This window comes from Bos javanicus, chromosome 8 (assembly GCF_032452875.1).
Source record: "Bos javanicus breed banteng chromosome 8, ARS-OSU_banteng_1.0, whole genome shotgun sequence".
Lineage (NCBI taxonomy): Eukaryota > Metazoa > Chordata > Mammalia > Artiodactyla > Bovidae > Bos > Bos javanicus.
In genome coordinates this window covers 89,776,779-89,790,663 of record NC_083875.1, presented here as the reverse complement: position 1 = coordinate 89,790,663, position 13,885 = coordinate 89,776,779, and the positions used below count along the sequence as shown (strand labels likewise).

General features: G+C 49.4%; 1 protein-coding gene across 2 annotated transcripts; it reads left to right on the top strand.

The window, feature by feature from the left end:
* The first annotated feature begins 269 nt into the window (after window positions 1-269).
* S1PR3 (sphingosine-1-phosphate receptor 3) lies at window positions 270-13,499 on the top strand. 2 transcript variants are annotated; one of them, XM_061426323.1, is made up of 2 exons: window positions 270-335; window positions 9,825-13,499. In XM_061426323.1, the coding sequence occupies exon 2, from the start codon at window positions 9,968-9,970 to the stop codon at window positions 11,102-11,104; it is 1,137 nt and encodes a 378-aa protein (XP_061282307.1). In that variant the 5' UTR covers window positions 270-335; window positions 9,825-9,967; the 3' UTR covers window positions 11,105-13,499. The 2 variants fall into 2 exon arrangements, with proteins under 2 accessions (XP_061282307.1, XP_061282306.1); XM_061426322.1 differs by lacking the exon at window positions 270-335 and adding an exon at window positions 772-849.
* Window positions 13,500-13,885: the final 386 nt, after the last annotated feature.

Genomic DNA, 13,885 nt, shown 5'->3' with positions numbered 1-13,885 from the left:
CTTGAACTACTCGGCGGGGCGGAGGATCTGAAGGGCAGTTCTGGGACAGAGGCGGAGGGGCGAGCCAAGCTCAGGGGGACTGCCGAGGGAGGCGGGGGCGACAGGAGAATGTCAGGGGCCCGCCAGAGGCTCGACTGCGGGGGCGGACACGAAAGGCGGGGACACTCCAGGGGTGGCAGTCGGGGAGGAGGATAAAGGGGTTGAGGAGCGAGAGCGGGAGCCGGGAGCGAGAAAGTGGGATGCTGGGGCTGCGGGGAGGGGAGAAGGGATGGGGATATAGGGGCTCAACGCTGAGGGAAGAAGTACAAACGTGGTGGGGACCGAGAAGTGACGAGGTGAGTCCAGAGGGCGGGGAGACGGGGGAGGAGCCAAGGACGGTGCGGGGCGTGGGAAGCGGGAAGGTGGGGACTCAAGGTGCCGGGGGGAAAAGATGCTGTGGGAGAGCCGCAGGGAGCGGGGGAGATGCAGCGGGGCCGGGAGATGGGGCGGGGAGCCGGGAGGTGGGGAAGGAGGTCGGGGTAGGAGGGGTATTGCGGGGGCGGGAGTAAGGACGCGGGCAGATGAGGGCTGGACGGCAGGGCAGGGAGGCGGGGCGCGGGCCCAGCCCCCGAGGTTAGCTGGAAAAGTTTGCGCCGGGGCCGGCGGGGGCAGAGGCTGAGGAAGCCGGTCTGGGAGACACGCGACAGGAACCCGACGCTCAGCGCGGTGGCCGCAGGAACCCGAGCGAGACTCTGCGGCCCGGGCAGTGTCCCCAGCCCCGAGCGCCAAGTCTATCCCGGCGCCCCGGCACTGGGAGGGGAGGAAGGGGTGCCAAGATGCCGAGGGTCCGAGCGCCCTTCTCGGATGGAGGTGAGCCGGCGGGCCCCCGGGCTGGGTGGGAGCAGCCGGGTCCGCTTTTCTTACGGATTTCCAGCCCGTCTTCCAGGCCATCCAGCCCATCGCGACGTGGACCTGGGCGGGCGAGCACACCACATCAGCATCGCCCATTCCCACCAGGTCGTCCATTCTGGTGACTGAACCCGGGCAGGGGAAGTGGGGATGGTTCCTTTTTCAACTACAGTTAGAGCATTTAAACGCCGAATGAAAGAGAAGTGACTCTTCACAGAGACACGCCATGGGTCCTTTTCCTGGGATAATTAAGTTTATACGGCCTGGAATGCGGACCTGGGGGCTCTGGAAGTGTGTGTTCTTGTTCCCTTGGGGAAATCGTTCTATTTTATTTTCTTGGCCACAAAGTTCCAGTTTTCCTTCTATTTCTCAAACAAGGCAGTCAGGGCTGTCGGAACCGGGCGGGGGGCGGGGTTGGGGGGGGCGGGAAGAGGAGTCTGGAAGACAAAAGTTCTATGATGAGGTAATGAGGTTCCCAGGGAAGATCAGTAAGTTATACTCATATCTGGGATAAATCCGGGGAAGCGACAGGACTGGTCCTTCTTCGAGCCGATTGCAGGAAAGTGCTAACTTTGCCACTTTTAACCCCCTGCCCCCACCATAGTCTCCAAATTGTTCTCTCCTCCTTCTCCTTACTTTCTCTCTTCCTGACGTTGGACACTGCCAAGGACATATTTCTTTGTGGTGTATTTATATTTAGATGTAAGAAAGGGATTTCTTGTTGGATTTTTAAAGGGAACATGCTTTACTTTGAAGATGAAGAGCATGAATGAGTCTGGCTCTTCTGGAGCTCTGGGTACTTCCAGAATTAGGCATCTTTTTAAAGTCTGGAGTTAGAAGTTGCAGACATTGTACAGAATCTTGAAAGTAAAGTGTTAGTCACTCAGTCCTGTCTGATTCTTCACAACCCCATGGGCTGTAGCCTACCAGGCTCCTCTGTCCATAGAATCCTCCAGGCAAAAATACTGGAGTGGATAGCCATCCCCTTCTCCGGGATCCAAACCCCCATTGCAGGTGGATTCTTTTCCATCTGAGCCATCAGGGAAGCCCCAAAGAATTATGTCTTCATGATTTATCTTTACAACATTCCTTTCTTCATTGATGAAAATCGTACAGGCATGGTTAAGAAAAACTTAATTCCTAGAAAGTACAAGGGCAGGATTATGATCTGTGGGTATATGACTAATGAGGATGGTGGTGGTTCTGGGGGGGGGCGGTGTGTGTGTATGTGGTGCTCAAAGAGCTGTGGACTCACTGATGCAGAGCTCAGTGCCGGTTTGAATACTGTTACTACCATAGGTGAACCACACATTGGGTTTTCTCAGTCAGAAAACTTTCACTTTGGGCCTGCTAGTCCAGGCGCTCTAGTCTCCTGACACCAGGGATCCGAAACGCAAAATCAGCCCTTAAGATACAGATGCAATGATTCCTCGACCAATATTCATCTCTGAAAATGCTGCTTTCCTCTTTATATTTGTGAATTCCATTAAAATGCATGACTCTCCTAATTTTCTACCGTATGTGGATACTGAAGCTACCATTTCCTGTACAAGGCCTACCTTATGAATTGGCCTAATGACTTTATGTCTCAAAATTTAGGGACTGATTTTCCTTCACCAGGAAATTATGACACTAATTTGATTCCATGGTATCTCTTCGACTCCCTAAAAATGTTTCAAGACCTACTGTCTATGCATATATTTTTGTTACAAAGACATGGGAATTTGAGCATAAAATAATCTTGAAACATTTGTTGTTGCCCAACTGGAGAAACTCTTTTTCTCTGCCAGGACTTGGGACTATGACTCTGGGGCTGATACAGCTGGCATGGCAGCCTTGGGCAATCTACTGTGTTGGCCAGTTAGCCGAGACTGAGCTGCCCCTGGGCTATACAAGGCTTTCTGTTTCCTCACATTTGGTTTCGTGATTCCTTTCTTATCAGTTTTGGAGCCATTTTGTATTATTCCCTTGCCATATGTTTTCTGTAAAATTGGTTAATTACCTTAAGCGCATTGAAATATACACATTACCATATGTAAAATTAAATAACCAGTGAAGATTTGCTGTTTGAAGCAGGGAACTCAAATCAGGTGTTCTGTGACAACTTAGAGGGGTGGAATGGGGTGGGAGGTGGGAGGGAGCTTCAAGAGGGAGGGCACATATGTACATCTATAGCTGATTCTTGTTGATGTATGGCAGAAACCAGCACAATATTGTAAAGCAATTATCCTCCAATTAAAAAATAAATAAATGAAAAAGAGATATTCCATGAGCTTTTGGAGACAATATGCTAGACTTAGTGGAATCCTGTCTAGCTTTAGTTAATAATACTTTTTAACTTGTTGTTATAGTTACCAGGCATAAAGTTACCTTTTGTTTCATTTTTATTCTGTTTTTGAGGAATCACAGTGGCATCTGTGAGAGGGCAGGGAATAGCCAGTCAGGTAAATCAGTGACAAGGTTGTTCAGAGGACAGTGTGGAACTGATCAGGTGGTTCTAACATCTGGTTGGAACCATAAGCTGGAGTGGGAATCCTGAGTCATTTTTAGGCTCTTTGGCCTTGAAGATGCTGCTCCATTTCCTTGGGGTCAAAGTTTTCCATATATTTCAGTCAAGCCCCCAGATTCAGCATTCCAGCATTTTGCTAGCATAGTAGCTAGAAGTAGTTCGGTCCCAAGTATGCTGGTGACACCCGTGTCTCTAGATAGGTAAGGAACACATGGAAGCGCAACAGCTTCTGGAAGAGCTTATCCCTAATGTGGTGCACTAGAATCCGATGACATGGGCATCCAGCCCAGCGCAGCCTCTTCCAAACTGTGCCACAGGTTCAGTTTCCCGCTGTGTCCATTTGGAAGCAGATGCTGTGGTGGGCTCAGACATGGCGCCTGCAAGGCGCAGTGCGCAGTGCGCATGCCAGGCCACCGAGCAAGAATGCTGCTGTGGGAACGGATGAAAGGAGCCCCGCGGTTACCACTTCCTGCCCAGAACACCTCTCATTTTCGTATGCCTAGAGGAACTCATTTCCACACACATTGATTCGTGCTGTGACAGCCTTGGTAGAAATTCAGTCCTGTACCCTTCCTTAGAAAAAACAGAGAAGAGAAAGTTTGAGAAACCTGGCAGAAAAGCAATGAAGATAAAGACCTCTTGCATCAAAAGCATTTGCCCTCAGACTGATGAGCCTGGATGCCCAGGAGAATATGCAGAGAGGCAGATGTTCAAGCTGGACTTGATTGTGGGCACAACCTGCATACATGGGACTCCTTGGACTGCTGTCAGATCTCTGTTAGCATCTGAGCCTTGTTTGCTGAGAGAATAACCTTTGGAGAAGCTGCATAAAAGTAGGAAATCTGACCAGGGACAAACTCGCTTCCGCAATCTGGAGAAGAAAGGGGAAGATGTAGAATCCTGATGTGGTTCATCTGTAACAGCCTTTCTCACCAGGCGCTCCACTAATAGGTCCAGAGCAACATGCAGGCATGCAAGGCTGAGTATGTAACACCTCTTGTCATGAACCATCTCTGAGAGCAGAGTGAGGTCACCTAAGAAACCCCTGAGTGACGGGAAATACTCATTAGCAAAGGAATTTTGTTGGGGCCATGAAACGGCCAACTCATTATTTCCTTTCTAAATTCTTCTAAGTGGGGGGAAAAAATATCTTGCTTTCCAAGAAATTTTACTTGTGGACAAATGCTTTGTGTTTTAATTCAGTTTATGGGATGAAATGGGAGAATATAGCATTTTAAAAATATAATGCCTTGCATCTTACCAGGAGAAATCAATGTCTCACAATCTTATTGTGCCTTTTTTTTTTTTTTGGCCATTACAAAGAGAAAGAGACAGACCCCAGACTGGTGAAATATTTTCCTCTGTTTTTTTTTCCCTTTTCCTTCTTTTTATAGTTTGTTTATTTTTCAAAGTGATGTGAGTAGAGAAAGTGACTCTCCAGCGTGGAAAACACATCTGGAATCCATTGGGCCCTGCCTGGCTCCCTCCCCCTCCCCCCACAGATGCTCTTCCTTGGAATGGAGGGAGGGGGATGGGGTGACACCCCTATGAACCACCTTCTAGAAGGTGTCATATTCCTTCTCTGCAGAAAGAAAAGCCTTGGTGTTGGAATACCTTGAGATAGACTCGAAGACCCCACCTGAATGAGGATGGAGTGAAAACTCAGGTAGCAGATCTTTGTTGAATAGATGGAAGGCAAGCCCAGGAGTGGGCAGTGTACTATCTTTACCTTCACAGTGAGATGCAGGCAGTCAAATCCTCACTCAGAGTGGGTGAGGGGAGAAGTCTGCGGGGGTCTGGATGACCTGAGCACAGTTTGGGAGGAGAGCTCTGCTTACGGATATAAGTAAGGCCAGCTCTCAGGCACAGCTCTGTCGGAATCTGGGTTTGTTGGAAGGCCACTGCGCATGAGCAGGAGCACCCACATGTCTTCTATAACTGGCCAGGTTTTCTGAATATGTACATGACTAGCTGGCACCCAGCCACATTTTCAGCATTAGGCTGTATTTTTCAGTATTCAGGTGGAAATTAAGCAGTGATCCAGTTTTTACAATGGAAAGGCAGATACTGGTCAGGTCACTACCAGCCCCGGACACTTATCTTTTAAAATAAAGTGTGAGCATTTGTAACGTGTAACTCTCACCCTCGCTGGGGACTTCTCCAGCTATCCACAAAGACAGTTCTCAGGACCACTGGCTGAGACCCGTAAGCCTCTGTGGGGACCCTCCATCAAAACCCAGCCTAGGCATCAGCAGTAGGAAGTCCACGGTACCCCTTGGGACACAGGCCGTGGGGGACATCCTCAACTCATCCTAACAGCACTGCTGAGGACAACGGCACAGGGAAACCACTCCACGTCCACAGCCCAGAATGTATCCGTCCACCCAGCGGGAGCAATGGGAAGGAGTTACCTGCATCTCTCTGCATGACTCACCTTGAGCAGGAAGCTCACAGGAACATCACATTGAGAAGAAGATGCCAGGCACAGCTTCATGACTCCATTTATGTGAGGGTCAGACACAGGCTAAATTACTCTAAGGGATAAGAAGTCCAGAGAGTGCTCCATTCTAGTGGTTAATGACTAGAAGAGGCCATGAGGGATAGGAAAGGTTGGGTCTCCCAGGGGCCCTGGTGCCCGCAGTGCCCAGCACTCCTGCAGTGACTGGCAGCAGCAGGGTGGGTGAGCCACAGAGGGCCGATGCCCACCTCTCCATGAGCAGAGCCAGCTGACTCTCAAAGATTCGGGGACCAGGGAGGGGACAGAGCGTTCTCCCCGCAGACTTGGAGTCTGTGTTGCGTCCCTCCGGATGGAGGCAGGAATTCACCCATGAGACGGTTTTGGCCATGCGTAGTGGCATTCAGATCTATCCAAAATCAATCTTATCTTTGGCCTGGCACAAAACTCTCAGATGGGATCAGCTTTTTAATATTGTTAATCTAAAGAAAATAAGCTTTTGGGTTCCAAAGAGAGATGGGTATCTTCCAGTTACGCAAAGTGTGGAGATTGGTATTTTATAACAAAAAATGTTCTGAGAAAATATGCTCCTTGAGTGATACATATTTAATTAAGGGAAATCATTAATCGAGCATTAATGGGAAGATGTGTTCACCCTCAGGATTCATGGTTTTGATGAGTTTCTGGCACATCTTAAACTATTGTCATTTTGGTTATTTTCTTGCTGGGTATTCGTTTTTGTTGTTTCCTTTCGTACCTTCTACTCAAGTTTATCAAAACTCTACATATTGAAGGGGGAAAAAATGAATGTGAGTCTGTGGAGCCTGCGGTGTACTTCCTCCGCCCTTTATTCCCAAGAGAAGTCCACATCCAGCAATTTTAAAGGGACTCGCAGCCCTGCTCTCTGTACTGTAGAGCACAGTCGGAGGGGCAGAGACTGTCTCGAGGAGGCCATGAGGTATTTAAGGCCATGGAGTTATCGCAGGCAAACTAGGGCACAGGAGAGAAACTTCGGACATACCTGTTTTCAAAAGGCTTTCAGATGCAGTTTCCTGGAGCTGTTTCGCCCCAGTGTGAGGGGGAATTACGATACAATTCCCATTGCTCTCCTTTTCTGTAATGTTTGTATATTTTTATCATTCAGGCTCTTCTGGTGCTAAGTCACCATCATAACTCCTCACGTTATGCTCACCAGTATCAGGTCCTGGGATGGAGGGGCGGCCACCTGGACATGGCAGCCGGTGGCCTGGAGTGGTGGGGGCAAGGGCGAGAGTGGGGACAGGGAGTGTTGGAGGGCCCTCCGGCCAGCTATATGACCCCACTGCCACCAAAGGAAAAACAGCCCCTCTCAGGATGCTGCCGCTTTGTGACTCTCACTGGAGCAGCCCGTGTGTTCCTCTGCCCTACCTTTGGGTCGTGCCTTTTCTGTGAACACCACCACACGTGGTGCCGTGACAGGGTATCCATGCGGGAATGCCAAGCACTCTCTCAGGGTTGTGCTCTGGGGTGGGAGGTGTTGGAAAGATAACCAGGCGACTAGGTTCTCCTGTGCCTGGTTTCCTACAACATCCAGGAAGGGTCAGCAAAGTGGGAGCACAGAGACTCCATTCAGCGCCCACAGACGAGAGCACTTAGATGAACAGCAACGAGGGGCACATGCATTTACTGGGCACCGTTAATGTACGTGGTGGTGTGAGAGGAGATGGAGAGGAAGAAATAAGGGGCTCCAGGAAAGTGCTCTGAGAGTGTCAGCTGATGCTCCTGTCTCTATCCTTAAAAAACACTTTGCAGTTTGTTTTAAAAAGTGGTGTGCTGGGGCAGGATGATTCCAGAAAACGCTATAGAGCTGGTAGAAGTTGACCTGGAGCCTTAAGGATGGGCACGATTTAAATAAAAATGGAAAAGAGGTAAGCTGGTGGGGGGGAGTGGCCCACAAGCTGACCCCCACCATCCCTGCTTCTGTCTCTGGGAGACCAGGCCCCTTATCACAGACCAAGCAGCGGGGACCAGAGCTGGCTGGGGAGTCTGCCTCCTGCATGAGGCCTCACAGTGCCCCTGGGTGAGGGGAGACAGCCCCAGGGTCGGATGCTGCCTCCGAGGCTCATCAGCGATGTGGAGACCTTGGCAGGCCCCAACATTTGGTGGTAAAGCTGACTCCCAGCCCTCCGTGACCTCAAACTGCACTGAGACACCAGGGGCTCATGTGGTTTCCACAATAAGCCACACACAAACCTCCAGGACACAGAAGAAATCTCTGCAAAGAAGCAGTGGGATCATTGTTGCCCCATGTCAGAAAACCAGGCTCACCCAGATTAAGGGAGTGGAGGCTTGACAACATTCTCAGGGCCCTGGAACCAGCACCCAAGTGGCAGGAGAGCATCCGCCTGGAGGGCCCTTGGTCAGGGAGCTCTGTCTGGAGCCTCCTCTGCTTCTCACTCACAGAGCAGCTACCCAGGCTGAGCCCCAGGGTCCGCCTGCCACTGAGGCCTTCTCTGGAATGAGCTCAGCAGTTGTACCAGGCCTTCAGATTCCACTGCACCCCAAAATGCAGAGCCCCATTTCTGTGGAGAGTGGTCCATGTGCCACCAAGCCAAACTGAGGGCTGCGACTTAAACTTATAAAAGTTGAAAAACTTCAGCGGATCCACACAGTAGGCTGATGTAAATTGACCTTGTTTGAGTTTAATTATATATTTAAATATTCAAATAGTTTTTATTTAGAATCAGTGCATTTAGCGAAAACCATTTGTACCTTGGTACTTGGGTCTGCTCTGCCTTGGACATCACAAGAAGCCTTTGGATAAAGCCACGTAGGGCTGGGGGGTGCATAGAGGTCCGGAGGGTGAAGGGCCGTTGGAAGCCTGGCTCTTGGGCTCTCTGCCCCACCGTCACCAGTGCTCCCAGGTTGGTTGTTTCTTTCCATCACACACACCGATTGAGTTTTGGCAGTTTCGACAGTTGTATCTAAACTCTGAAACTCAAAAATCCACTTGTTTGTCCTTGCTCTTCTTCCTTTAGTCTCAGTAGCAGTTGATTCCACTTTTACAGGTTTATATTCTTTCTTCCCCTGGCTCCACGATTAGCTGCTCGCTCAGGGAGTGGCCCTGTGGGCCATGTGTGGGCTGTGCTGTTCTTCCTTTGGTGACCAGATGGTTTGTCTCTGAGCTCTCTGTGGGGCAGACCTGGGGGCCATCTAGATTTGATTTCTGGTCTTGGCCTTGGTCCCAGGGATTCCAGGGAAGTGTGACTACTTCCTACAACATTGCTCCAAAGCCCACCAAGGAGGTTTCAGAAATCAGTGGGTCTTATTCTGAATTCCATCCTATTTTTTGGGCCTGACATAATCTCTGTTTCTCTCTCAGTAACTGGGAATAAGGGTTTACCAGCTCCTGTGCAGGAGATGGGGCTGCTCAGGTGGTGCTAGTGGTAAAGAATCCACTTGCCCATGCAGGAGACACAGAGATGCAGGTTCGATTCCTGGATTGGAAAGATTCCCTGGAGGAGGGCATGGCAACCCACTCCAGTATTCTTGCCTGGAGAATCCCGTGGACAGAGGGGCCTGGCAGGCTAGAGTCCATAGGGTCACACAGAGTTGGACATGATTGAAGTGACTTAGCATGCACGCATGCACAGTAGATGAGTATGAACTGGTTAGCGTTTTAAGTGCCTTGAGATTTCCAGGTGGAAGTGTTCTTTGGGTTTAAATCCGTGTGTTTGGATTACATGATTGAATGGTGGCAGTGCCCAATGACAGAATTTCCCTTCTTGGCAACTGTAGACACAGAATTGCTTCTTCTGGGCTCCATAGTCACATAGGAAGTTGGCCTGGGTTAAAGGCCCTCTTTGGGCCCTTATGGACCAGCCACCCAAATGCTTCAGCATTTTTAGTGCCTTTCTCCAACTCTGTTGCTGCTGTTGTTTTTAGGTGCTGTTACTTTATCACTGGGCTCTCTCTCCTTTTGTCTTTTCATAGGAGCCTATTCTCAACACCCTAGCCGGTGTCTCGCCTGGATCCCTGTTGCAGCCTAAGCAGAAAGCAGTGTTTTCCCTGGAAATGGACGTTCTCAGGGCGCCCTCTGGTGGATTCAGGAGCTAACTGATTGTGAGTTCCAAGTGATGGCGATGATTCTCACGCCACGCCCCAGACCTTACACCTCCAACGAAACCCTGCACGAACATTACAGCTACGTGGGCAAGCTGGAAGGCAGGCTGAAGGACGCCCCCGAGGGCAGCACACTCACCACCGTGCTGTTCTTGATCATCTGCAGCTTCATTGTTTTGGAGAACCTGATGGTCTTGATTGCCATCTGGAAAAACAATAAATTCCACAACCGCATGTACTTTTTCATTGGTAACCTGGCCCTCTGCGACCTGCTGGCTGGCATTGCGTACAAGGTTAACATTCTGATGTCGGGCAAGAGGACACTGAGCCTCTCCCTGACGGTCTGGTTCCTACGGGAAGGCAGCATGTTTGTGGCCCTTGGGGCGTCCACCTGCAGCCTGCTGGCCATTGCTATCGAGAGACACTTGACCATGATCAAAATGAGGCCGTACGATGCCAACAAGAAGCACCGCGTGTTTCTTCTGATCGGGATGTGCTGGCTCATCGCGTTCTCACTGGGCGCCTTACCCATCCTGGGCTGGAACTGCCTGCACAACCTCCCCGACTGCTCCACCATCCTGCCCCTCTACTCCAAGAAGTACATCGCATTCTGCATCAGCATCTTCATGGCCATCCTGGTGACTATCGTGATCCTGTACGCACGCATCTACTTCCTGGTGAAGTCCAGCAGCCGCAGGGTGGCCAGCCCGCACAACTCAGAGCGGTCCATGGCCCTGCTGCGGACCGTGGTGATCGTGGTGAGTGTGTTCATCGCCTGCTGGTCCCCCCTCTTCATCCTTTTCCTTGTGGACGTGGCCTGCAAGGTCAAGGAGTGTGCTGTCCTGTTCAAGGCCCAGTGGTTCATCGTGCTGGCTGTGCTCAACTCCGCCATGAACCCCATCATCTACACGCTGGCCAGCAAGGAGATGCGGCGGGCCTTCTTCCGACTTGTCTGCACCTGCCTGGTCAGGGGCCGGAGAGCCCACTCTTCACCCATCCAGCCCGCTCTCGACCCAAGCAGAAGCAAATCCAGTGGCAGCAACAACAGCAGCCCCTCCCCCAAAAGCAAGGAAGACCTCCCACAAACGGCCGCCTCACCCTGCATCACCGACAGAAACAAAACCCTGCAGAATGGAGTCATCTACAAGTGAGAGTGCAGGCCTCAAGGAACCTGGGGTCCTTGCATCACCACAGGAAGAGCGGCAGCCAACCCTGCAGCCACGTTCTTCTGGATTGCATGCCTCACCCATGGGGGTATTTCCAGATCTGGGACTCGAGAAAGCTGTTCTGCCAACAGCCTGGCCTGGTGTGGATGTCTCTTAAGGAGGGGACCCAAGGAATTGCTGATGCATTTCAATGCAGACACCATGCCTTGTCCATTTAGGCTCTAGGGTCTTCCAAATGTACCAAGCTGCTGATGTCAGCAGCCGCCTTCTCCTGAATCCTCCCTCCCCTCTGGCCTCTGTCTGGAGAGGGAAGATGTCGGACCACACACACTGTGCAATGTGTTTCCCAGGAACCTCATCATCCCAGGATGATGTTCTGTGACTGTACACTACATCGACTGTGCACAGAAGGATGCTATAGTCATCATTTCTGTTACAGAGCACTTGCGTTTCACATGTCTGCCACTGGTACATGTGTCAGCTGCAGTACATGGTGTCGTTATGTAACAGGGAGTACAAGTAAGTTCTGGCTGAACCCCCAAGTATGAGGATGTGACTGAGAACTAGGTGAACAGGTCAGTCCCAGTCTCCTCTGACTGACACAAAGTGTCATGTTAAGCAGATTTTGAAAGCGCAACCCCTCTAAAAGGGCTTGTCCGAGGCTGGTCTCGGATGTATGCATCTGACCCCCAACTGTCCTGAGATGCCCTTGACAGCGTCTGGAGGATCCAGGAGAGAACAAGTGAGTTCTGTGGATGTACGTCCCCCAAGGGGACCCCTGCTTGTCTTCCGTCATTTCTCCCTGAGGAGTCTTAAGCTCATCCAAAAGTCAAATTAGCCAAATTACCTGGTTGTTTGGGGTTTCTCCAAATCCTAGAAAAGCCAGCCAAGGTATTCCAGGAGCCTGTGCCCCACACCAATCAAGAAAAGAATCCAAGAGGGAGAAGCAGAGGACAGACCCCTGGCCCATTTCACCTTTCCAACGTAATGGGGAGTTTCCGTTGAATTCGAAGATGCTTACAGGACAGCACTGTGATCCTGTGTTGAGTTAGAATCCGTATCAGAAAAGCACCAAGTTAGTAACCCCCCTGTGCTGTTACGGCTGAGCAGCTGGGGCCGTCAACAGCCTTGTGGATTCCTGAAAGCTGACCCTGACCGCGACCATTAGAGCAGTTTAATTGTGATCTGGCAGTTTGTGCTTTCTTCAAAAAGATGTAGTAATACTGTAATCTTTCATTTTAACACAGGTTGACCCTGTACCACTCTTTACCTTTAGAAGGAATTACGTAGAAGGCATTTTTGTACACAGTCATCCCCAAGGATTCTTCATGAAGTACAAATGGATGAAAAATATACAAATTTGCAGAGTTGTCATAAGTATATAGTTGATGTACTGAGTCCTTCGTTTTTTGAAAAGATAAAAAGGAACCTTCAAAAGGATTCTTATCTGTGTAAGCCTCACTTCAGAACCCCTGAAGTTTTTAGGTTCAGTGGGAATTTTGCCTGAGTAAAGACTAAAAGAGTAGTCTTAATACATGAGTAACTTTTCAGAGAAAAAGTAATTCCTCTTTGTTATCTCGTGCCAGCTCCTCTTTATAAAGGAACATTTTCATGGGTCCTGGGTGACCATATACCACCCAACATCTTTCTTAATTTTTGTTGCTGATGGAGATAAATCCTATTTGCAAGGACATGCTCATCAGTGGCATTTTAGTTGTTTTCATTACATCACTGAAAAGGAGCTTATTCTCTTGTCAAACAGCCTGAGAAAACCAAGAGCATTTATAGAAAAGTTAAGCATTAAGATACTGGGTTAAGAAAATAACAACAAAATTGCCTCCAAGAGCCAGAATATTGAGTATTGCATTTTGTCTTCAGTGGAGAAATGACTTAAGAACTTTATATATTAGTTCTGAGTTGCTTGGGGGCTCCAGCTCTCTGGCACTAAAAATATAACACTGCACCATAACCTCAACTTTTTTTGAGGTAGCACAACACTTTCAATCAATTTGAATGAAAAATACCCCAAAACAGACATTGTGTCTATTTGATATATGCAAAAAGTAATAATAATCAAATTTAGTACCAAGTGTTGGAGAAGGAAATGGCAACCCACTCCCATAATCTTGCCTGGGAAATCCCATGGACAGAGGAGCCTTGTGGGCTACAGTCCATGAGGCAGCAAAGAGCTGGACACGATTGAGTGACTGAACAACAACAAAAAGTATCAAGTGTACAATCCTAACTAGCTAGCTGATCATCTAGAAGTTGAGTGTGTCAAAGCCAGAGAGAACCTGTCTGTTAGAGCTCATTCAGTTAGTAGCCTTTATCGAGTCCCATGTATGTTTGTTAGAAATAAAATAAAATAAAATTGAAAGCCTTTGTATAAACTGGTTGTTGGGAGTCCATGTGGGGAGCTGTGTACTCTAAGGCCACCCCTGATGATATGCAGAGTGACATCATGAACTCTCTCCTGCTGCTAGCTGTTCCTCCAGGAATTAAACCACTCTGAGAACTCTAGTTGCATTTCCCCTATACTTCCCAATAGAAGAACTGGTATTTTAGGAAACTTCGGTGTATTGGGTGCTAAAATTGGTGGAATAGCACCCAATACACCAAAGGTTCCGAAAATACCAGCTCTGCTTGTGGGAAATGGCTCAGATGGTAAAGAATCCACCTGCAATGCAGGAGACCCAGGTTCAATCCCTGGGTCAGGAAGATTCCCTGGAGAAGAGAATGGCAACCCACTCCAGTATTCTTGCTGGA

What these genes read in the sequence shown, in the direction of transcription:
- S1PR3 (XM_061426323.1), top strand. Translation starts at nt 9,968, where the DNA reads ATGGCGATGATTCTCACGCCACGCCCCAGACCTTACACCTCCAACGAA.